At 39.8% G+C, this 25814-nt stretch overlaps 2 protein-coding genes and 1 long non-coding RNA gene across 4 annotated transcripts in view; 1 reads left to right on the top strand and 2 right to left on the bottom strand.

Annotated features, from left to right (window-relative positions):
• Positions 1 to 25814, top strand: part of LOC146493661 (uncharacterized) — a 534640-nt gene that overhangs the window by 170315 nt on the left and 338511 nt on the right. The window lies entirely within an intron of this gene.
• The window catches only part of LOC146493672 (CMP-N-acetylneuraminate-beta-galactosamide-alpha-2,3-sialyltransferase 1-like), a 96583-nt gene that overhangs the window by 61251 nt on the left and 9518 nt on the right, over positions 1 to 25814 (bottom strand). The gene's annotated exons all lie outside the window — the stretch shown is intronic.
• The window catches only part of LOC146493670 (CMP-N-acetylneuraminate-beta-galactosamide-alpha-2,3-sialyltransferase 1-like), a 55882-nt gene continuing 39424 nt past the window's right edge, over positions 9357 to 25814 (bottom strand). For both annotated transcript variants that reach the window (XM_085149048.1, XM_085149049.1), the window contains exon 7: positions 9357 to 20676. In XM_085149048.1, the coding sequence (XP_085005174.1) occupies positions 20509 to 20676 (168 nt within the window). In that variant the 3' untranslated portion in view covers positions 9357 to 20508. The remainder of the gene's footprint in view (positions 20677 to 25814) is intronic.

The raw sequence follows: 25814 nt of genomic DNA, 5'->3' as shown, positions 1-25814 counted from the left end.
CACAAACCTGACATCTAGTGGTGAACACAGTTACAGTGCATGACACAATGTACTAAAAGCTCAATCGTCATTAGATTCCTCATGTTGTTTTTCTTACAAACACGCTGATCATTTTTATTCTCTTGTACTTGTATGAAATGCTGCAGCAGTGGTCTCAAAAGTAATTCTTTATTTTGATTTATTTTTTTTTAAACAGCAAAGTAAATTTTTATGTGAGGAAAAAAAAGGGAGTCTTAAATGTCTTGATGCATGCTCAAGTCTTAAATGTTTTACTGCTTATTAACATGACAGATAATGAAGTTTTGCCACAAAAGCACATATACAGTACTAAAATATTGTCCAACACAAGGATGGTGTGACAGAGCAACACTAAGCTGTATGAAAAACTCATGTTTTACAAATCACTGTACCCAATTCATCAGCTGATTTAACTGAGATATAGATATCTATATATCTTGTTTGTTTGTTTTTTTGTTTGGTTTCTGTTTTTTTGTTTTTTTCAGTAGAGATGGTCACTGCCCTCTTTTTAAGATTGGAGAACAGTACGTGGACAGATCCATTTTGACTTCTAACAGCATGCTTTCAAAATACAGAGCCAATCAAATCAAACTAGAAAACTAAAACAATGATCAAAATGTGTTCTGAAGTGAAATACTGAGCGGTTAGTATTATTGTAGCCACCATCCAGTTTCCCCTTTACCTGAAAGAAAGGGCAAATCATAACATACCACTGTGCCACAATTAGGGATGGGTACCGGTATCATAAACGGTAGTAACCAGACCAAAAAGCAGCGCACATTTTGGTGCTTTTTTTTTTTCCTGAGATGTCACACACTTTGGATTCTAGCCAATCATTTTACCTTTGCAAGTGTAGTAGGCGGGCCCAGGTACGTATGTTCTTTTAGAGCTGAGCTACAGATTAAAAATGCCCAAGGCGAAGCGGTCAAAAGTCTGGCTGTACTTCACAGCAAAAGATGCAAGCTCAGCAACCTGCAACAAGTACTTTAAGGTAATACTGTGCAAAGGAGGTAACACCTCAAATCTGATGAAACACCTGATGACGTATAGCATTTTGTTAAAAGCCGAGAAGTGCACAGTATTTGATAGGTCTGTGAAGGTTCTCAGTCATCCAGGTCACCGTAGTCAAAGGAGCTTGCAAAGAAAAGTGTCTGGACTTCTTTAAGTTGCTTGAAGACGTTTCACCTCTCATCCGAGAAATCTGGGACTCTCCACCATTTGACCTTAGAACTGAAGAAGCTTATAAAATATAATTTTATTTTTATATTTTAATATCACAATAATCTTTCAATTTAGAACTACAAGTTTAAAAGAACTAATACAAAAAAATACACTTCAGCTAAATACTTGTAATTTATTTTCCCAAACCACGCAGAGCCGCAGTATAAGGACTAAAGAGCTGCATGCAGGTTGCCGACACCTGGTGTAGGGGGTCATATGATTGTTGAGTTTTTCTCTGTATCTATTATTATAGAATATACTGTACGATATAAAGCACCTTGAGGCGACTGTTGTTGTGACTTGGCGCTATATAAATAAAATTGAACCTTGATATGCCACACCTGTGAGGTGGGATGGATTATCTCGACAAAGGAGATAAAGGAGAAGTGCTCACTAACATAGATTTAGACAGATTTGAGGACAATATTTGAGAATGATGGGTGTTTTGTGTATGTAGAAAGTGTTTCAGATCTTTGAGTTCAGCTCATGAAAAATGGGAGCAAAAACAATGCATTTGTATTTTTGTTCAGTGTATGTGAGACAATGTGTGATGCTCAGGTTTACTCATGATGGTAGCTTTTTGGTTTGTTTTTACAACTCCTTTTGTCGTTTTATCATTGCAAAAAAAATGACCCAGCAGTAATAGCTCACTATACACACAAACTAAACCATCTGGAGAAAAGTTGATTTGATTATCATCACTCATCTCAGAAAGTCACTGTTATCCTAAAGTGCATTTCTGTGGGTAAATTCCAATAAATTAATATGATATGATATTTTTTCCCTTTAATGAAATGTTTGTATTTATCTTTTGTTAATTTACTCTGTTAATATCTTTGTCTGACATTAAAATGTGTTCTGTTGTCTGAAGTAAGGGTGACGAATATGCAGAATACAAAAACCAGAAAGAGGGCAAACACTTTTTCATAGCACCGCATGTATTACAAAATTGAAACACAGACAGTGAAATTAATCTATTTTAAACAGAAAATGAATGTATTCGAGACAAAATGTTAACTTCTAACTTTAGCAGAAAATATAATAAAAATAAATTATTTTTTTATATTTTTATATTATCCCCAATTATCTCCTTGGAAGAGAGAAGAGAAATTTTGTAATGATAGGTATGGTCCTCTCCATTCGCCAAAACCTCTATCACTGAAGAACAAGTGGTCACTGAATGAGTTGATGCCTAGTAATTTATGATCCGAGTGAAATGCTACTGAATTCAGAATCATCTCTGGCATTTTTGCACCATGATCTTGCTATATATCTCATGCATTAACATTATGCATATATTTAATTTTGTTTGATTATAGATATTGAAACAGGTTTTAATCAGACTGGTACAAATGTTATTTTTTAGTTGCAGTGAAGCATATGACAAAAATTAGCTATGCTTTAGCAATGCCTCGTGCCCTAAGTAGCCATTCAATTTACTTGAATCCTTGAATCTCTCCCTTCTTAATCTATTTTTTACCATGTTTACTTCATCTTCCTCCGCCTCATTCTTATATCTCCACAGGTGGTGGTGGCAGAAGCAGCCTTTTGTCACTGTGAGGCCTGTACCCCTATTTTTTTTTTAAAGACTACTTGAAAAATGCGTCCCACCCCAGCAGCGATGGCATGCTGTGAGAGACACTGCTTTTGCAGTTCAACAGCCCAACTACGTTTAAAAAGAGAATGTTTTTTGCCTTTGCCATCAGAACATCATGACAGTGTGACTACCTGACTGTCTTTTGAAGGCATGTGTTCCTAAACTTTTGATCAGCTGTTAAACAGCCTGTTTCAGTTTAAGCGTTGTTTTCAATAAATTGCATGCTCAAAGAAATGTTTTGTCTCACTCTCATTTCTTCTGGTTGCATCTTGAGACTCTACTTGGAATCTTGTTAAGATCCAACCATGCAAAATGTGATTTTTTTTGCCATTTTTCAAGTGGTCTTACACTTTTGATTGAGACTGTGGGAGCTCTTTGTAACATCTGTCACCAAAAGCAGAGCTTTTTATTTTTCTTTGTACTGGTTTTCATCTTGGGTTGGTGTGTATAACTGTAGTCATTAGCTTTATATTGTTAAATGGTAATTAAGAGACAGTGCATTTCAGGTCAAGTGAAAGTAGTATAACATGTCACTTAGTGGAGCCAACCCAATGAGAATCAATAAGAGAACTGATAAGTAATCAAATCATTAAGTGATTTGGATTATAGAATCTGAATCACTAAATATTTAGCAAATGTCATTTCTACTCAAAAGTTTAAATTTCTAGCTATTAAGTCTAAACCTTGCGATAATAACCAATTTTCTTTTACTCATATATACACAAACTTTTTTTTAGTTGTTAAATGCACATGTTTTTCAGTGATGTAAATAAAAAAAAACCCTCTTGGACCTTATGGGAATGCATTTTGGAAATACTTGCACAAAGGCTGCTATATGACAAAAATGAATGAAAGGTATATCACACTGCTTTCAATTTGAATGCTATCACCTGAACTAGTGACTGATTTTGAACATTACAATTAAACCAATGTAAACTGAACCAACAAACAATTGTCTGAATTGTTTCTGTTTGGCAGGATGAACGGTGCCATTGCCTAAGGTTTTGAGGAAGATGTAGGGGTTCACCTGGTGTCAGCGACGAATCCAGTGCCATTGCTTGACATTCTGGTAATTTTGTTAGGGTTACATTGTCAAGAAACTGATCAGTTTTGTTGTTTAGGGTTTATCTGTGCTGAATATAAAGTTTTATAGAAATCCCTAGAAATGTTGTTTATTCTTTCATGGTCATATACTGTGTTCCCAGATCTTTTAACAGCACACAGTCTTTTTTCTTTATTTATTTGTAACTGGTTGGCCAGAAATTGACCAGATTTGTTACCATGTTCAAAAGTCTTTGTACTAAAAACTGTTTGGTTTTTGGTTTTTATTAATAATTAATCATTTAATTCTAATTATCTTCTACAAATTTTGTTCAGAATTTTCTGTTCCTGACAGGACACGTAGGCTGCTTCTAAGGATTGGATGGGTTGTTTTCTAATAAATATACTGTATATGGATATTTTTGTTTTCTCTTTTCTTTTTTATGTGATGAGAAAGAAATTATTTTACCTCTCATCACAGCTTTCCCTGCTTCCCAGAGAAAAGATGCTGATGTTCCAGGAGTGTTATTATAGTCTAAATATAAAGTCCACTCTTTCTTAAAATATTTCATAAATTCTTCATCTTTAAGCGATGATTTATTAAACCTTCAGTTTTTACTTGGTGGAATGTTCGTCTTATGTATTAGTATTAAAGATACAGGAGCATGGGTGTATCTCAGTGTCTGAAATGTCAATCAGCAGTGAGCTGCTGACTAGGAAATAATCCAGAGGAGAGTAGGAGTGATGGACATGTGAGAAGAAAGTATATTTGTTATGGTTGGGATAAGGAAGCGTCGCAAAGACCAAAGTTGTTTATGTACTGTTTAATTATATTTGTGGACCGCCAACTGCGCTTAGTTCCTGCTATATTGAGCCTGTCCATTTATTCATTTAGTCCAGACCTTCCCAAAGTGTGGGGCCCGTGGGCGCAGAGCCATTGCAGGGGGATGAAAAGGGGAAAAAAAACCAAAAAACAATAAACCAATGCTTGGACACTGTTAACACGGGGCGTCCACACAAATGCAAAGCAGGAGATGAAGCATCGCTGATGTTTATGTTGCATATGTTGCATATGTTTCCAAACCAACTTCATTCTAAGACTATGGCTGTGTCCCAATTCAGGGTCTGCACGCTTGAAGTATGCGCATTTAAGTATACGCATTTAAGTGTGATTACGTCACCGCCACGCGACAACGGCTGTCCCAATTCGAAGCGTACTTCAAATGCATACTCCAAATGCGCCGTCAATTTCCCCAAATATCAAGCGTGGTCCGGTGCACGCTTCGTGGTCCCATATATCCCACAATTCATAGCGCGGTGGGAGTGGCCAAGAGTGAACTGTCAAAAGTAAGTACTGAATACGATGTCACTTATTTATGTGCGAATGTTTAACAACGAAGAACATTAAAACATTGCCAAAATGTGGCCAACAGCAAAGTTATGTGACATTAGTGATGTTTGTGCTTTCCTCTCTCTCTCTCTCTCTCTCGCTATATCATAATAATCTGACAATACTATAATATTGGCCATATTATAATTACATTACCACAGTGAGATGACTTTAGTCTCATGAACAACATCAGCTAATTGTTATTTACTAATGAAGCCCAACAATCATGTTTTACAGTCCAGTGGTCTCAGCCTCAGATACTCAACTAATCAAAGTGATGTCAGAACAAAAATGAATGACCAACAAAACATTTTTCTCCTTCATTTATGTCACACAATGCTGTATGAGACGTTTCTCGCGGTTAGTATCATGGTTGCTAGGCAACCTGAACAGCGCGACGAAGGCTAGACCGTTCCATTTCACAAGCCTATCACTTCCGCACTTCTCGTACTTATAGTACGCACCGTACGTAGTACGCGTAGTGCGCGTACTTCAAGCGTGCAGACCCTGAATTGGGACACAGCCAAAGACTAGAAAATATGGTGAAGCAAATCTTCCCTTTGGTTTCACCTGCACAAGTGCCGAGGTAGGTCTCCCCTGCATAATTGGTTTTCCCTTCGCCAGGAGCACACGCTGGGCTCTCCAAATCACCGACAAACAGTATCTCACATTCTTGATTTTTAGTTCACAAACACTTGTTGTAATGACTAACTACTCCTGACATTTTGGAGATGTTAGCTCCTTATACAGTAAAGTTACAGTGGGATACAAATAATATCAGGCTGTTCCTGCCACATTTTGTTCCCCCTGTTCAAATCACAGACTAACAGTATCCCACAGCTGTTTATTATTTTAAAACCATTTTGCACAAAGAGGCATTTTTTGAAAAATGTATTGATAGCAATGTTGAATATTATTACACATGAAAAAAACAACTACATGTAAAACAATGACACCGTGACGCCTCTGCCTTTCTACATAGAGGGACAGTAACTGCATGTGTATATGTAAGCATGTAAAACCTGAAGATAGAGACAAAATACTGTTTATCTGCCAGTCTGCAATTCGTCTCATGTAAACAATAACATGGCGCACAGCGTGATGTGAAAAAGGCACATACCTTTGACGTTGCGTGACGAACTCTGTATTCCTCGTCCACACGTAAACACGGTGATTCGAAACGCTGTTTACGTGTGGACGAAACAGCTGCGTTTTCAAAAATACCCGTGTAGGTGCGGACGCAGCGTAAAAGAGTTAGTAGTTTATTTTCTTGCTACTTGTAATTTATTGCAGATTACTTTTATTTGCTTAATTGTTTACTAAATGTTTGAGGTGTGAAATAAACTGCAACGGAACAAAATATGGGTGTGTGTGGTTGGAGGATGTGTTTGAGCGCGCGTGTGCGGAGGGGGGACGCGAACATTTTTTCTTGTAAAACAAAGGGGGGCCCAGCAAAAAAAGTTTGGGAACCACTGATTTAGTCCAAGGCCGTCGCCCCCAGGAACAAGTGCGCAATCTCGGTGTTCAGAGAGTGCACTCAAAAACGTGAAAGAACGAGGGGTCATCAACATTTGGGCTATATATACTTACAATACATAGCTTTTGATTAAGTATAGCTAATTTAATGATTAGAAATCTACTCTCAGGATCTATAACTGTGTTGAGTACTGTGGAATTAATATTTTTATGTATTAAAATTGCTACTTCCCATTGGCAAAAGTTATAGGAGGCAGTGAACACATTAGGAAACTCAGATGTTTTAAGTTCATATGTAGCAAACAACATCTGCCTGTAGTTTCTTAAGCTGGTTAAATGTCTTTAACATCTGATCTCTGGAGCCAGCTTCATGAACATTCCATGTAACCTTAGTGTGCCCATAGTTGTGTGTGTACAGCTAATGTTGCACGCTATGGGTGACTCTTGAATGGGTGAGGAAAATGGAACTCCATCACCCGTTTGTAAATAGAAGAAAAATGTGGCTGGATTCATTAGTTTAACATTTTGTAACTAAAAACATTCTTAACCAAATGTGTTTTTTCATCTGTTTTCATGCAGCACTTCCTCATTTCCACTTGTATGTTTTGCCTTTTGATAAACCTCCTCCCTCTAGTGTTACCTACACTGCCTCATGTGTGGTTGTGTGTCTTTAGACTGACACCGACAGACATTAGCTGATGGATGAATGACATGCAACTTAAAAATACACTTTTTTGGCATTGCTGGGTGAAAAACAAAAGGATCAAAAATGTAAAGGATTAAACTGGGTAAATTATGAGCTATTCTCACCTGCTTGTCCACAAGAGTCCCTTTCTGGCCATTGCATGAACACTACTTCAAAGATGTAATTGTGAAGCGTTGATTACCTGATCACACTCTTCCTCCTCCTGCCACCCCTTTATTCCACATTAGACATGTGATCCTCAGGTGTCACAGGTGTTCATAGGCTGTATCCCAATTCAGGGTCTGCAGCCTTGGAGGACGCCGCCTTCGCGGTCTACGTGGGACGTGTCCTCGAAGACCGAGAAGGCCGGAAGTGTGAGGCTTGTATAGGCTTGTGAAATGGGACGGTCTAGCCTCCACCCGCCCTGGTTGCCTAGCAACCATGACATCGACTGCTGGAAACGTTTCATACAGCATTGACAGATATAAAGGAGACTAAAATCATCTCACTTTGGTAATATAATATTACCAATATTAAATATTAAAGTTATTATTATATTAATTATTATTAGTTATTACAATAATATTACAATAATACTCAGACTAAGTCCTTTTACACTGTTTCCAAGCACTTTTCCCTCCATAGTGTGCTTTACTTAGGTTTTGTATATCTTCCTCTAGACTGTATATATTATAGTTGGCATGGATCACACATAATTTCATTGTATATGCACAATGAAAATAAAGGGCTATTCTGTTCTATTCTACATGGGATTATTCTATATGACATGTATCTTTACATTTAGAGAATCAAATGTCCACAAATTAGATTTTTATTAACATTTAAATTAATGGAATTAATAATTTAATAATAATTTAATAATAAATAATTAATGTAATTAATTAAACTAAAGGCAACAGGCAAGCTGCTTTCACCTTTAAAGAAAGAAAAGAAAAGAAAACCCTAGGAGTTGGTCACTAAACTGAAAAATAAGTCAAAAGGTTAAATCAACAAACAAACAAAAAAGAGCAAGCAGTCATCACACACACAGCTCACTAGCTGCAAACCAGCAAGGCTCTTTGCCCTTAGGTATTCCATGTTAATTGCTGAGTAGAGTCAGGTGAACAAAAAGTGTGACAATTGAGGCAGGAGGTGCTGCTGTGTTCGTATTACTCCTCACCCCCCACCCAATCCTGTGGCTTGTCATGTCTTTCACAAGTTGTGCTGTGGACATTTGTGTGCTTTTTTGTGCAGAGGAGTTTTTTTGTTTCCTGTTCTCGTGCTGTCCTACCATGGAAGCACAGCATGAGTAGAGGTCTCTTTTTTTCCTCTTGTACTTTCCCGATGTTGTGTACATTCAGTGGTTTTTTTTCTGTAACACTACCGATCTCCAACTTGTATCCCCATGTAATGTCTGTGTTATGTGTGTAAGGTCGGGGGGGGGGGGGGGGGGGGCAACCTGCATGTGCGAATAAAGCTTTGATTGATTGATTGATTGACTGATTGATTGATTGATTGATTGAACGATGCTGGGACACAAGGTCAAATTCACAGGAGGCCCTGCTACAGCCATAAACAAATGAAATGAATTTTTTTGCAGTACTCAAAGTGGCTGTCGAGTGCTCTCCCAGTGTTACAGTGGGGCAAAAAAGTATTTAGTCAGCCACCGATTGTGCAAGTTCCCCCACTTAAAATGATGACAGAGGTCAGTAATTTGCACCAGAGGTACACTTCAACTGTGAGAGACAGAATGTGAAAAAAAAATCCATGAATTCACATGGTAGGATTTGTAAAGAATTTATTCGTAAATCAGGGTGGAAAATAAGTATTTGGTCACCTCAAACAAGGAAAATCCCTGGCTCTCACAGACCTGTAACGTCTTCTGTAAGAAGCTTTTCTGTCCCCCACTCGTTACCTGTATGAATGGCTCCTGTTTGACCTCATCATCTGTATAAAAGACACCTGTCCACAGCCTCAACCAGTCAGACTCCAAACTCCGCCATGGCCAAGACCAAAGAGCTTTCGAAGGACACCAGGAAAAGAATTGTAGACCTGCACCAGACTGGGAAGAGTGAATCTACAATAGGCAAGCAGCTTGGTGTGAAAAAATCAACTATGGGAGCAATCATCAGAAAATGGAAGACATACAAGACCACTGATAATCTCCCTCGATCTGGGGCTCCACGCAAGATCTCATCCCGTGGGGTCAAAATAATCATGAGAACAGTGAGCAATGATCCCAGAACCACACGGGGGGACCTGGTGAATGACCTGCAGAGAGCTGGGACCAAAGTAACAAAGGTCACCATCAGTAACACACTACAACGGCAGGGAATCAAATCCCGCAGTGCCAGACGTGTTCCGCTGCTGAAGCCAGTGCATGTCCAGGCCCGTCTGAAGTTTGCCAGAGAGCACATGGATGATACAGCAGAGGATTGGGAGAATGTCATGTGGTCAGATGAAACCAAAGTAGAACTTTTTGGTATAAACTCAACTCGTCGTGTTTGGAGGAAGAAGAATACTGAGTTGCATCCCAAGAACACCATACCTACTGTGAAGCATGGGGGTGGAAACATCATGCTATGGGGCTGTTTTTCTGCCAAGGGGACAGGACGACTGATCCGTGTTAAGGACAGAATGAATGGGGCCAAGTATCGTGAGATTTTGAGCCAAAGCCTCCTTCCATCAGTGAGAACTTTGAAGATGAAACGAGGCTGGGTCTTCCAACATGACAATGATCCAAAACACACCGCCCGGGCAACAAAGGAGTGGCTCCGTAAGAAGCATTTGAAAGTCCTGGAGTGGCCTAGCCAGTCTCCAGACCTCAACCCCATAGAAAATCTGTGGCGGGAGTTGAAAGTCCGTGTTGCTCGGCAACAGCCCCAAAACATCACTGCTCTTAAGAAGATCTGCATGGAGGAACGGGCCAAAATACCAGCTACTGTGTGTGCAAACCTGGTAAAGACCTATAGTAAACGTTTGACCTCTGTTATTGCCAACAAAGGTTATGTTACAAAGTATTGAGTTGTATTTTTGTTATTGACCAAATACTTATTTTCCACCCTGATTTACGAATAAATTCTTTACAAATCCTACCATGTGAATTCATGGATTTTTTTTTCACATTCTGTCTCTCACAGTTGAAGTGTACCTCTGGTGCAAATTACTGACCTCTGTCATCATTTTAAGTGGGGGAACTTGCACAATCGGTGGCTGACTAAATACTTTTTTGCCCCACTGTATGTTTGAATGTGTTTTGTTGCTTTGTTTTTGTTGTTCTGACTACCTGTTATCCACATAAAAGATAAACCAAACTAGACAGGAGCAGTTCTTATGTTGGCTCAGGGGGTTGGGAAGCGCATCTGTAACCAGAAGGTTGCCGGTTCGAGCCCCGGGCTCTCTGTCCTGGTCATTGTGTCCTTGGGCAAGACAGTTTACCCTACTGCCTACTTAGTGGCGGTCCTAGCCTGTTTGGTGCCCTGGGCGAACACTCCCTCGTCCCCCCCGCCCACACACACACACATAAAACATATTAAGGATTGTACATTAACATAAAACTGTTGTCAGAACCATATTGAATTTCATCAGAGAAACACACACAGACACACACACATATGAAGAGAGAGAGAGTATGCATTGTATACAAACGGCTACCAAACAGCCATCATAATTCGTCATACAATGAGAGCAGGAAGAATCAACAACTGACAATGACTAATTAATATTAAAATCTGTAACATAATGTTTGGAGTTTAGTCTGTTACTGTTGCTATTTTTACCATTTCTTCTTGGAGCAACTGTAATCCACATTATTTCCTTAGGGATTAATAAAGTATTCTGATTCTCATTGTTTCAGGATGACCTGCCATTATCCAATGACACATCTGCTTACCTGTATCTTTTGCTCGTTTCTCCTCCTCTTCTTTTCTATTTTTTCTAAACTGAGCACCTGATGGCTTTGAACTTTTCTTGTCCATCTTCCATTGGTTTTAATTTTGCACTTCAATATGAACATAAGTCCCCCAACTCGACGATCACCACAACATAACCTAACAGACCTACACCTTAGTTCACAGATTCACTTTGTCTAAGGTGTATTTCTGAGATTTCCCACAACCCAGGATTCAAATCATGAATACATAATGGTCTTGGATTTACAACATTATGAATGAAATGTGCTCTATTTGGATGCAGCAGGCCCCCCCTCCCCTTTTGACAAGTTGAGTGTGAGATTTTAAATCATCAAACTGTAAATTGTAAATTTTAAATTGTTATTGATCCGTTTACCCCTAGTCCTATAAAGTGTATATTTATTTTCTTACTCTTCTTATATTTATTGTTTGTTTTCTTGCACTGCTGTAACTGGAGCCTCGTCATCTCGCCTCTCTATATACTGGACTGTATGTAGCAGAGATGACAATAAAGTTTACTTTGACTTCAGCAGCGAGTAGGCACACCGAGGGCTCTCGCGCTCACTTTTTGTGTATAGAATTTCGAAAAAACATCGGTGCAAATTATAAGTCTGTATTACAATGTTTATGTTTTAATGTTTTATTATTATGTGTAATATTAATGGGGTTTTTTTCGCCAATGCCCGTGATGCCGTGAGGCTGGCATGAGGCTGCAGACAGACAGACCATGCTGATTGTCACTGAATGAGGAAGAGTGTCCAGGATCCCACCCAGGAATGAAAAACACCAGCCGCTCACTCAGCCCTTGACAGTATTTAATCAAAGGTGTGAAATATGTACTTTTTTGAGGGGACCATGGTTCAGGGGGTTGCCGGTTTGATCCCCTGCTCTGTCTGTCTTGGACGTTGTGTCCTTGGGCAAGATACTTCACCTACCACCTACTGGTGTTGGCCATTAGAGGCCGATGGCACGATATGGCAGCTTCTGTCACTCTGCCCCAGGGCAGCTGTGGCTACAACTGCAGCTTGCCTCCACCAGTGTGTGAATGTGAGAGTGAATGAATAGTGGAATTGTAAAGCGCGTTGAGGGTCTCGAAAAGCGCTATATACATGCAATCCATTATTTTCGACTGATGAATGATCTATTATTTAATAAAATTAACGAAATGGTTATAAAACATAATTTGTGCAATAACATGTGCCATCTGTATATATCTGTAAATAGGGGTTTTTGTTAAGCATCTGGTTTAAAGATGGTAACAAATGCCTAACATTTGCTTTTTTTTTGTCACATTATTACATTCAACTCAAACTCTGTATTGGCTGGACTATTAATTTTTCATAGGGTCAGGGTTAGATAATTTGTTTTTTGCTTCCTTACCAAATGAAATCATCATATACAAAATTTGTATTTTGCATTTACTTTACTGTCTAATACTGAAGTTAGTTTCACAATCTGAAACATATAGCATGTAACAAATGCAAAAAGAAGAAAGATAATCTTTCATGCCACTGTTTATGTACAAGGTTGTTTACGGCAGTCTGACCTTTGACCCTCATTGTAAGCTAGAGTATATGAGTGGTTGGTCACAAGATTAAAAAACGTGTCATATCAGACAGCAGTATCAGTCAGAATCTGGAATAACTAAACCAGTAAAATATAAGAAACAGATTAACCTGAAATTGGAATTGATTAATTAAATGCCATTAATTTGATGTAAAACACATCTAATACGTTATTTATTTCTGATTTTATTTATATTATATATTATAATTATATTATATATGTAATTAATTATAAAATCATGAACAGGATATATGCAGGTAAACTGGGGGTCCGTCGAGCTGTCATTGAATGCCAAAATTAATTAAATAACATATCATTAAATAATTAATTGTGGTCAAATAATAATAATATATAATTAATTAAAATATGCCAAAATATGGCGATCGTGGCTCAAGAGTTGGGAGTTTGTCTTGTAATCGGAAGGTTACCGGTTCGAGCCCCGGCTTTGAGAGTCTCGGTCGTTGTGTCCTTTAGCAAGACACTTCACCCGTTGCCTACTGGTGGTGGTCAGAGGGCCCGGTGGCGCCAGTGTCTGGCAGCCTTGCCTCTGTCAGTGCGCCCCAGGGTGGCTGTGGCTACAATGTAGCTTGCCATCACCAGCGTGTGAATGTGTGGATGACTGGATGTAGTGTAAGCGCTTTTGGGTCCTTAGGGACTGTAAAGCGCTATACAAATACAGGCCATTTACCATTTTACCAATAATTAAATAAAATTTGATATGAATAATTTATTAAATGTTTTCAGAGTGGCCATTTATTTAATTATTCAAATATTATTTAGATGATTTGCATTTTAATTAATTAGTAAAACGTTTAATTATTTCATGGCATGTTTATTTAATTAATTTTATCACTCCTGGACCTCCATACCTAAGTGCTGTAAATTTCAGTAATACTGAAGAGTATATGTTCCTTTCCCCCCCCCTGTAGAAAGCCTGTAGTTAATCGGGCAGGAACTAGATTGCATTACTTTGCAAAGTATTAGAATACATATGACATCCAGAGCTCCTTTAACATCCTGAGATCCACTGACACTACTGCTATTATTAACTAATCCTGTTAGTTAATGGGCAATCCACCCCCAGACCCGGGAGATTGTCCCCTTTCCTCTGGGGTGAAGACAAGTACACCTCCTTGGAGCCAGCTCCCCTTCTGATCCACATAGGCACTACAGAAGCTTACATGCATATCACCAACAAGCCCGCTCTCATCAGAAAAATTAATTCTAATAACAAATATCAATTAATATCAATTTATTTACACTAAAAATGTAACTGCAGCTCAGGTTTATCCAGAACAACAAAGTTACAGTAGTGGTATGAAATGCAGTAGTAATATACTCAGTGCATGGCGTCCACTTTGATGGAAATGTAACTAAATTAGCATAGGATAATTTGCACCATCTTTTATGAAAAGAAAGTAGAAAATGCTGTCGCCTAATTCTTTGTGCCGGACCATGCGACCATTGATTAAAACAATAGACAAAGTTGTGCAGATCTATAAATGTTAACTATAACTGTGTTTTCCATTCCATGCCATAACTTCCTGATATAGTTATAGCTCTTAACAGTTTTCTAAACTCACAGTTGAATTTTGAGCATTACACCGCTGGAACAAAACTATTTATTACTGAGTTGCTGCCTTGCATAAAAACACAGAATGCTAGATAAGCTCAAGATTATGATCTCTATTAACTAATAAAAGTGTGATTAACTTTCTTTATAATCAGTGTTCATTAGTAAAGTCCTTTGCTGTATTGCAGTCTTAGGATTAATTTTTACTTCAGTAAAGTTCTGCTCGAATAAGTAATGGATGGAGGGTATTTTACTGCAGTCACAAAAATCCTAAACACGGGGTAGGGAAGGAGTTATACAGCAGCTAAATATAATAAATACAATTTATGAAATAGTTATATGCTATTGGACAGACTTACTTAAGTCAAACTCTAATGAATACATAGTGCTATTCACAACTGACAGTCACAAATTGACACTGTGCCCCTCACTAAACCGAGTAGCTTTTAAATGTCCAGAGAAGGCTTTTGGCTCCTGCAGACTTCAGTAAATCTGACCCTTAATGGTCCTTATTGTTTATAATTGCAACCTTTGTAATGAATGTATATGTTTCATAGGCTCTTCTTTGTTAAATGTCCTGCATAAAACAACAGAGCATGGTGTGAAAAGTTAGATGGGTGTTTTGCAGTCCATCTTCTACTCAATGAAAATGTCATTGAGGTCAAGAAAAATAGGTTAGGAATAGGAGATAAGAAGAACTTTTGGCGCTCACCCAACTTCCCACCACTGGCCAATAGGAAGCCAAAAACGTTGTGGTAACAATGACTCTGCAAAAGATATGGATAGAGAATATGGATAAAAATGTATAATCCTATGTTGCTGTTCATTTCTTCACTGCTTGCTTTGTGTTAGCATTAATGACTGTGTATAAAATAAATAACCTTTTTCCATATGGATTTATGAAGAACTTTTGTTTTATGTTGTAAAGAAAGGGAAAATATATCTTGCCTTTTCTGTCTCAAATCTCTTTGCTACGTCCTCACTTGCTTACTTGGCTTTTCTGTTCCCATCACAGTTATCTGTCTAGATGCCTTGTTGGGACCTGTCTACTTTCCCTAAGCACACAGATTACTTCTGAACATGCTGGGGATCTCTCCAGTAAATAAGCTCCTTTCTGGCACCACCACTGTAGCGAGACCCTCTACCTACCTATTTGCAATCAGCTGTCACTCTCCACCTGGCCTCCATATTAAGCCAGCCTGATATAACAAATAAGACTGAATCAGACAAATTCACTACTTACTGCAGTAACTTCCCCCTGTTTAATATCTGTATAACATTCACTTTCTTCCTCAACAGAGCCACTTGTTCATCAAAAAACAGTTTTCTTACTTTAACTTTTTCAAGAATACGTTTCTCTTTTACATTTGTCAACTCTGATTCAAGTCTGCTCCTTGGATTCTGCCTGAACCTAACCACAAACATGTTTTGATGTGTGTAAACTGACTCTTTTTTTTAATGGTTTTGTTCCCTGATTGATAAGACTTGGAACAATTTATTAACAATCAAACTTGCATATTCTGATTGCCTGGGGCAGTGAATGTCAGCTGGTGGCCTGCAGGACGCAAACAGTAGCACACAGTTGTGGTTTCAATGACATCAACAGAGCCACCTTGGCCAGAGGCATCACCTTCCTCACATTAGCTTGTAAATGGCTAATTATGCTTGGAGACTGTCCAGGAAGCCTGCAGAGATGTACTTGTTATCCTCTCTTGTTCATTTGAAGTTTGGTTAGTACTATGAGTATTGAGATGTCAGAGCAACAGTTTGGGCCTGTTCAGGGTATGACTATTTGAAGCTTGCATGTTTTTTGTTGTGCTGACACCTCAGAATATTTTATTTTGGGAGAGTGACGGTTTCATAGCAAACAGCATTTCTACAAGTTGGCACCATGAATACATATTTACCAGTCCATTCTTCATTAAAGCTATGGTTTTCTGCTTTAACTTTCCACTTGAGTCTCGTTGAGAGTGCCAGAATATATATATATATTTAGAATATATTCAGAACTCCTTTCTCATGCCAGTGTGCTCCATAAACTACAACACTAGATGTGTCACTGCTGGATAGCTTAACAGCATAACAAATATGAAGCCAAAAATATTCTAATTGCCCCCTAGTTGCTTGCTGCAGTACAGTTAATGTGAGTCTGTTAATGCTGACAAAGGCTAACATGCAATTGGAAAGAAATTTAATTTAATCAAATACTAATATGGTGCCCAAGATAAAATATTAATTTTATTTTACAAGAGCATCTGACCCTCACCCTCAGTGTCTGCTGAGAAAACTTTAGCCCATGGACAAATATAGTGGATGACTCCTGACCGAGGGTTTAAGTTGGGGTTAGATATACACACCTATATATTCCATGAAAAAATGCGAAGTTAAAGGATCATTAGAATATATTTACATTATTATTATGCTAATATATTTATAATACATTCGGCTCAAAGGTCACATCAAACTGTTCTCCCCTACATGGGCATGAATACGCTGCTTTTATAAGTTGAAAGTGTTAGTTGAGTCTGCTCGACTCCAACACTGGTCCTGTCTTTACTTGGTCAGTACTAAGTACTAAGGCATCACTATACAGTGCTATCAGAGAGTTATGTAAAACTATTTCTGGCTTGACACAAGTGGGTAGCTCTGCATTTTTGATGTGGAAGAGCTTTTTATGTTGGATGCCCTTTCAGACAACCCCAAAAGGCCATGCGTATCTCCAGCTGGAATCAAACCAGCAACCTTTCAATTGCCAATCCAATGTGTTAACAACTACACAATCAGTGGTGCACTATCAAGTAATAACAATAAATACATTTTCATAAATTACATTTCATGAATACATTTCTTCCTGACATTGCTGGTTAGTCAGTGTGTCTTGGCGTGTGACTACCATGACTGTGAGTCAGGTGTATAATGGACAAACACAAAATGTGTAAGATAAACATACCTCATCACACATCTTTAAACTGAGAACCACAGTAAGAAAGCCAGTAAGCAGTCTTCTTTCTCAGCCAGATGTCATGAACATATTTCATGAAAACTGGATGAAGGATCGTCACCTGTTATGAATCAGAAGAATCGTTAAATCCTAGTTTTATTATTAAAACTTCTCTTATCTTTTTTGAAGTGAATGCACAATAAAGTACTTTAAATCAGCACCACGGTGGCTAAAGGAAGCCACTATCTATTTTTGGTCGCATGGCTTTGTTCAGTGACCTGCACGACCTTCCAAGCACATAACTGTCAAGTGTGAGCGACTGGGAAAAACCATAACAATACCTGACAACGCCCAAAGTAAAAGTTTAGGTGCAGGTGGCTTGTGAAACGGCTTGCACATTTATAGCAACGGTAGTTCGGCTAAAGCAGGTTAATAGTATAACCAACTGTATGTGAGATTTGCCAGTTCAATGAGTAAAATCAGCTGACTTTGTGGCCTGCCTGAATTAATGGTAGATTAAAGTTATTACTGGATTTCTTTGATATCAATATCCCTGTTTGTTAAGGTAAAACTAAAATACTCACCAAATCCTTGTTAGCTTTCTTTTTTGAGTTGGGAGTACAATAACGTTAACTCAAAGCACAGCGTTATTTGCTGAATGGTAGTGATGGCCCGCTTGTATGAGGTTACAACGATGCAACCATAAAACTAAACTGAAAAAAATATTGAAACTGAAAAATAAAGTCCCACCGATCGTCGCACAAGCTGCTCCATCTGGCGATCAGGCAGCTGGTCCTTCTCTCTCATGCCTGGCTTCTACATGCTCCTTCCTGGAGTCTGGGCCTCTCCCCGTAGAAAACATCTTGGGTGGGATTTACTTGTCATGCCAGTAATGTTGAAAACTTTATTCCACCTTTCACTACCCCAAGCTCTCTTGCAAAGTTCAAGCAGTCGGTTTTGTGCCGTCTAGGATTGTCCAGTGTCATGACAGACAGCCAATTGGATCCTCTGCCTCAGTGCTGGTGTAATTGGGGTCTTCCACTTGACTTTTTTGTTCCATAACCCCATTTAAACCCATCACTTAAAAAATTCCAAATGACTGTCTTATGGCATCCCTGTATAAGGGCATGATCCATGGGGACGCTGCATGGAGACTGACACGCTGGAGCTGCATCAGCAATTGTGCCTCACCTGCTTAAGAAGAATTAACTGGGTTCTGAATTGCCGTTGTTGTTGTGTCCAGGACGCCGCTGAAAATCTGCGTCCATTGGTGTCAGTGAAGATGACAACCAGGAATACAGGAAAATGCTGAAAAGTGTTGAAACGTGGCCGGGTCCATCATGCATAGTTTACAGTCGTGCCGAAACTCAGGATTGGGGCATGGCGGAAACACGAGTGAGCCAGCCAGAGGAGGCGCTGGCCTAAATGGTAGCCAAGCTTGCAACCATTTGCTACCATAGTTTAACCATTGCTTTCAATAAATTGCTTTCTCAAAAAAGTGTTTTGTCCCTCTCCCATTTCTCCTTGTTGCATGTTGAAGCTCTACTTGGAACCTTGTTAAGATCCAACCATGCAAAATAGGATTTATTTATTTATTCATTTTTACCATTTTTCAAGTAGTCTTACACTTTTGATCTGGACTGTATCAAAGTACTTCAGCTTCCTAACATCGCCGCACCATGTTTTCTGTAGATATTTATACATGAAAAGGTTGGACATAGCCACCATGACATAATCCATTCATTATTATAAATCTGATTGTGAAGTGTTGTAGAAAATCTCCAAACCTTCTGTTTGGATGGGAGCATCCAGTATGAGTGTAGAATATATTCAATAACTTTTTAGCAACAAACATCTATACATAGTTTCTTGATAATGAACAAGTTACAGGAGTTTAATGTGAATGGCATGAATTCATGATTGATACTAAATGGCACTGTACCCATTCATCAAGTCTTCAACGTCTAATCAGGTAATGGAGTGAAAAGTGACAAACTGAAAGAAGCATTGCATTTTGTATTCATTTTATTTTGGAGACAAAATGTAGACATACTACATAGCAGAAATATTCACCAGCAATTTTTTTCAAGTCCAAGTCAAGTCTCAAGAGTCTAATGGATGAAACTGATATTCTATTGTTAGATAAAAACTGACTAGTCTCTCTAACACTTAGTAAAATGTTATGCATTATCTTATATGGCCTTTGCTTTATTGATGTACAACAGCATTTAAAATGATAAGTGCACACTCACTCAGGGTTGTTGCAATAAACAGAATTTTGGGTCCAATCCTACCTGCCTCACACAGCAATTCATGACAAGGTCTCAAGACTCGAATCCCAAAACTTTGGTTTGGTTTTTGTTTTGGTCAGGTATAACTTGCGATTGCAAGTCGCCATCTCTGCTACATAGTGCTTAATAATTGTCATAGATTACAATTATTAATCTATTAATCTACATTACACAGAGGTTCCCAAAGTGTGGGGCCCAGATGTTAGCTCTTTATACAGTAAAGTTACAGTGGGATACAAATAATATCAGTCTGAACCACAATTTGTTCCCACGGTTCAAATTACGGACAAACAGTATCCCACAGCTGTTTATGTTCTTGAACCCATTTTGCACAGAGAGGCATTTTTTGAAAAATGTATTGATAGCAATGCTGAATATTATTACACAGGAAAAAAAAAAAACTACACGTGAAATAATTACACCATGACGCCTCTGCCTTTCTAAATGGAGGGACAGTAACTCCATTTAGAAAGGGTGTGTATATGTAAGCGTATAAAAACTCAACATAGTAAGATTAACAGTAACAGTATTTTGTCTATATCTGCCAATAAAAGTTTGGGAACCACTGGATTAACAGATGATTCTATTAACAGATGTTTATCTCCTGAGGTCTGAGTCTTCATTACTAACAATCCCAAACCATGCATGTCAGTTTCAGTAATTGTGTTTTTTGCTGTTTGGTTTAGCTGGTCACTGATTTTTTTTTTTAGAAATAAATTTATATATTCTTAAGGAGTTATGGTTATCACTGACTATGACTTGAAAATGATGAGGAGACAAATGAAAAAGTAAAGGAAATTACCATCCTTTAAAAAAAACTATTTTCTTCTTCATGTGTAATTTAACAATCATTTTGTATTCTTCTTCTCCTGGGTGGCCTCCTGTTTTTAACCGTTTGTTTTTAAGGATTTCAAAGTAATGGCTCCAGTTTCCCTCGCTGTCTGCTCCAAACCCAAAGACATTAACCTAAAGAAACAAAGTTTTTACAGTCATTAAGTCTTTAGTATTGAACTTAAATAAATGTTGCCACAAATTGCACTCTTAGCCCTTTCATGCATGAATTATAAAAACCTCAGTCATGGAAAAAAAAACTTTCCAGAGTTTTTTTTATTATTCCTCTTTAGGCATAAAAACCCCCCAATGTAATTGAAATTTTCTTTATGAACCATTTTTTTTTCATGGAGTTACAATTCAAAGAAACATGTAAATATGTATGTCAAAGCACTGACAAAAATGTTGAACCTAGTTCTGGAACAGTAAACTACTATTTTCTACAATTTTTTAAAAAAGCCAAACAAACCAAACAAAGGCATAATGGAGATAATAATTGGACACACGACACAGGAGCTCTAGTTTTCCACTACAACTTTATTCACCTCCACACATCAACTGAGGATATCGCACCCAAACACAACAGAACATCTCCTCCAAGCTCGGGTGGGAGTGAAGCCCTCTAGTGGGTCGCCACACATGCCCCCCCCCCCAACCCCCCCGCAAAAACCCAAAGAAAATGTCCACTAGTCCAGGACCGGGGGTGCGGAGCAATCTCCGAGGAAGGGTCAGAATCCAACTGTCTGGCATTAACCCTAGGGCCCGGGCCAGCATCAGCGGAGCTTCCTGTCCTGTCCCCCGAAATCCAATGGCGGCGTAGTCGTCACCGACATAAATTGGAGAGGCCAGTGCGTGGGACAGACAGTCAGCGACCAGGTTGGACTTGCCAGCCACGTGCTGAATGTCCGTAGTAAACGCCGATATGGCCGCCAACTGACACTGCTGGCGCGTGCTCCAAGGATCAGAAACCTTGGACATGGTGAAGGTCAGAGGCTTATGGTCAATGTACGTGGTAAAACTGCGACCCTTGAGGAAAAATCAAAAATGTTGTGTTGCGAGATGGAGAGCCAACAACTTTCTGTCGAAAACACTGTACAGCATCTCGGAGCATGTGACTGAAAAAGGCAAGGGGCTGCCAAATGCTGGAGACCCGCTGTTCCAACACGGCGCCCAACGCTACATCCAACGGGTTGATGGTCAATGCGATCTCCGCTGATGGGGACGGGTGGGCCAGCCCCAGGAAATCTAGGACCGGCAAACCAAACTGGCACTTGGACGGGTTGATGATCAGGCCATGTGCCGCCAAATGCTGGAAAACCTGGTGCTGGCCCACCGACCTGCTGGCCACCAATATATCATCCAGGTAGACGAAAACGAAAGGCAGCCCCACAAAACAGAGTCAATCAGGCACTGAAACGTCTGTGTGGCACCTTTCAACCCAAATGGCATGCGCAGGAACTCCAACAAGCCAAAGGGAGTGATGACGGCGGTTTTAGGAACATCCTCAGCGCGTACCAGCACTTGGTATTACTGACCCCTGCACCAAATCGATTTTGGAAAAAATCGAGGTCCCAGCAAGATGGGTGGAAAAATCCTGGATGTGGGGAATCGGGTAACGGTCGTTCTCCGTAACGTAATTTAAACGTCGAAAATCCCCGCACGGTCACCACCGCTTGTCCGACTTGGGCACCATGTGAAGGGGAGAGGCCCAGGCACTGTTCGAATGCTGCACAATGCCCAGGCACTCCATGGCCGCGAACTCCTCCCGGGCAACAGACAGCTTCGCAGGGTCGAGGCGACGCACGTGCGCAAACACTGGAACCAACCATGGGATATAATGCTCAACCCCTTGTTTCGCTGCCGCGCTGCAGAAATTAGGAGTTGACAGTGACCGAAACACAGCAAACGCTGAAACACGTCCCCGGGGGCTACCAAATTGGCCCAGATGAGGGGGTTAGTGGCCCGGGTAAAACAGGCCAGCGAAAAGAATGACAGAGCGTCAATCAAACGTCTGTGAGCAAAATCAACTAACAGCCCGTGAGCAAGAAAATCAGCGCCTAAGATAGGCACTGAGCTGGCATCAACAACAAAGTTCCACTCGAATTCCCGACCGTGGAAACTAGCAGTCACTAACTTTTCCCCATAAGTTGCAATAGGAGAACCGTTATCTGCAATCAGCTGGGGTCCGTGTCCTGCCTCTAAACTGTCCGCGGTGGTGGGCGGGATTACGTTCTTCTGGGAGTCAGATTCCACCAGAAAACAGCGCCCGGAGCATGCGTCTTCAATGAAGAGCAGCCTTTCAATATCATCAGTGACCGCGGCTGCTATGGCACCGTGGCAGTCCCGTTTCCTTGAGCCGTAAAAAGTGCTGGGTGGCAGGCAGCGACGCGCTCTCAGAATCAGAATCAGAAAGACTTTAGTTATCCCCAAGGGGCAATTAACATACAACAGAGAAGCATGACGCCAAAAACGCTGACGGTAGAAACAAAGTTTTTTCCACGGTGCCGCTGTGTAGCGGTTCCTGCCATCACTGCCAGCCCATCCGTTCCGGTGGGGCTGTTGCCGCTGGGTTCAGAGCGAGGCCGTGCACACCGAACGTGCAGGAAGCCAGCAGGACGCAATCTGCTTCTTCAGCCAGGGAGCGGTATTCCAGGTCAAAATCATCAGAAATATGTTTATGTGGGTTTTGTAGTGTTTTTCATGCTCATTTCAAATCTGTGTTTAGTTTTTCCCTAGTAGGTACATTTTTTGTGATGAAACTAGTTAAATATTGCATGATAGTTGGTATAATTAGCCTAAGCTTTTTACCAGATTTTATGACAGTTCCCTGTGTTTAATGTTATAGTCAGCATTACTTGCGATTGATTTAAGTTGTTACCATGCCTAGAAATTGCTTTACTCATCCAGACAGTTTCTGTTACTTGTCTGGTTTATTCACGATGAAAGCACAATGTCACCCAATTACAACAGACCTTAAGAAGATATGCAAATTGTACTCTGGCTGTCCACTGGGTGACCAGGATAAACTTGGGCTCCACATGTTATCTGCAACAGTTGTTCCAATGGACTGTGCTACTAGCTAAATCTGTGAAAGGCAGCAATGGCATTTGCAATCCTGATGGTGTTGTGGGAACCGCAAGATCATCTCAACGGTGGCTATTTTTGTCGCGTGAATACAACAGGATTCTCAGCCAAAAATAAGCACAAAACTTTATATCCCAGCCTGGATTCTACAATAAGGCCTGTTTCTCATGATAACTAATTGCCTGTTCTTGTAAGATGCATTAGATTCTGTAGAACGTTACGAGGAACACAGTCACAGTGCATCTGGTTACAATCCAGAGTCATCAGATCTTTATTAAGTGCCTGATGACCAGTGTTGGGACTAACGCGTTATTAAGTAACGCGTTACAGTAACTACGTTATTTTTGTGGTAACGAGCACGGTAACTAGTTATTATGCCAAAATCAGGAACGCGTTAGTCGTTACTGGGATTTAGATAGGGTCGTTACTCGTTACTTCGTGTGGTGGCTATCGCGGAGCTTCCACAGATTCAGTAACATTAGCAAGTGGTGGAGGCAGCAGGTGGATGAGGGAAAGGGGACGCAGAAGGAAAAGAGACCCGAGGCGGCCGCCGGTCCGAGTGTGAACTGAACTTCAGGTAAGAAGTTATGACCTGCAGTCTATCTGGGTCAGATATAAACCAAGTTTAGGTGGAGTTTATTTTCGTTATTCTGACTTTTTCCGTACTGCGTACTAGCTAGCATGACGGAGTTTCTATACAGCTGGGTGGGTGCTATGATGTTAAAGATGTTGAACTTTATTTTGTTCATAAGTTATTAGAGTTGCCAACCGTCCCGTCTGGTATTAAGAGAAAATATTACGCGTTTTGAGGTGAAAAGGAACAGTTTGTCCCGTAATTCAGCTACAATGAAAAAGACACAAAGCTGGAGTTATTCTGTGTCTTTGCTGCACAGCTGCCTCTTCTTCTTTCATTCTCCCCCCTCCCTCTCCCGTTTCTACTTCAATCATGAAAACTGATCAGTGATCAGCTGATCGGCTTTTCTCTCTTGTTTGTTTATCGGTCACTTTGCGCCAGAAAGAGGAAACCAGCCGATGTCGCCTTAAACAACAGCAGCACGTTTAAGCTTGATCAGCTGTTGTTAGAATTTATTTAATATTAATTTCTAGTATCAGCTGATGTTTGCTGGAGCCACAGCTGCAAAAAAGCTGCTGGTCATGATGTCGGTTTGGTTATCTGGTGAGAGGGAAACATGAAGATGAAACCAGGAGATGTCCTTACTGAATCATCAGAGCTGAACAGGTGATGGAGAAACAGGTTTACCTTTTAGGTGACATGAATGATTTGAAGGGAAGTTATGAACTGTTTCTGAGAGACAAATAACACCAGGATCCTTTTTTTTTATGTAGCTGACAGCTGGTAACTGTGCAGGGGCGGGTCTAGCAAAGTTTTTGCCAGGGGGGCCAGGTAGGGCATTAACAGGGATAGGTGGGCACAAGGAAATACTTTTCTTTCTTATTCTCATTTAAAATATCTAGCTTTTAAAAAATAATTATCTGAATCTTACAACAAACGATTGATAGATTGATGCATATATACAATCAAGACAGTGTACATCACTGTCACAACAGCGTTTGTTTTCATTCAAAGGCTTTATGATTTTTCCTATAATGGTGGGCCATTCAAAATGCCCGGGTCAATTTTTTGTCCCAGTCCAGCCCTGTATGCAGCTCATCTGCAGTCTGGTGTTACCTACATCTTCCTATTCAGAAGACAGAATTTCCGAGTTCTGAGTACAATCAAAGCACCGCGACTGCAGTTTTTGTGTTGGATGTAAAAAGCGCACATGATGCTGTGACGTAGGCTAGAATCATGGCAGCAGTCAATGACGGTCCAGGCGTGGGATTTCTCTCGTCGAAATATGCACATTATCTTTTCCTTTCTATTGGTAGGTGGCACAGTGCACTTGTGGCAAGTAAGCAAGCTAGAAGACTGGCAAAGTTATGGAAGCAACACATTAACAAGAGAATTCTGAGTAAAACCAAAGTTACTTTCCCTAGTAACTAGTTACTTTGAAAGTAACGAGTAACTTGAAGTAACTGAGTTACTTTTGATAGAAGTAACTAGTAATGTAACTAAGTTACTATTTTAAAGTAACTTACCCAACACTGCTGATGACTATTTAGAACCAGAGACTTTTGCACAAGCAGAGCTGTACAATCTCGTTCATGATCTAAATCTGTCAAAAGAC

Source organism: Neolamprologus multifasciatus, chromosome 22 (assembly GCF_963576455.1).
Source record: "Neolamprologus multifasciatus chromosome 22, fNeoMul1.2, whole genome shotgun sequence".
Lineage (NCBI taxonomy): Eukaryota > Metazoa > Chordata > Actinopteri > Cichliformes > Cichlidae > Neolamprologus > Neolamprologus multifasciatus.
Note: the sequence above shows the minus strand (reverse complement) of the source record. Positions and strands in the feature narration are given on the sequence as shown.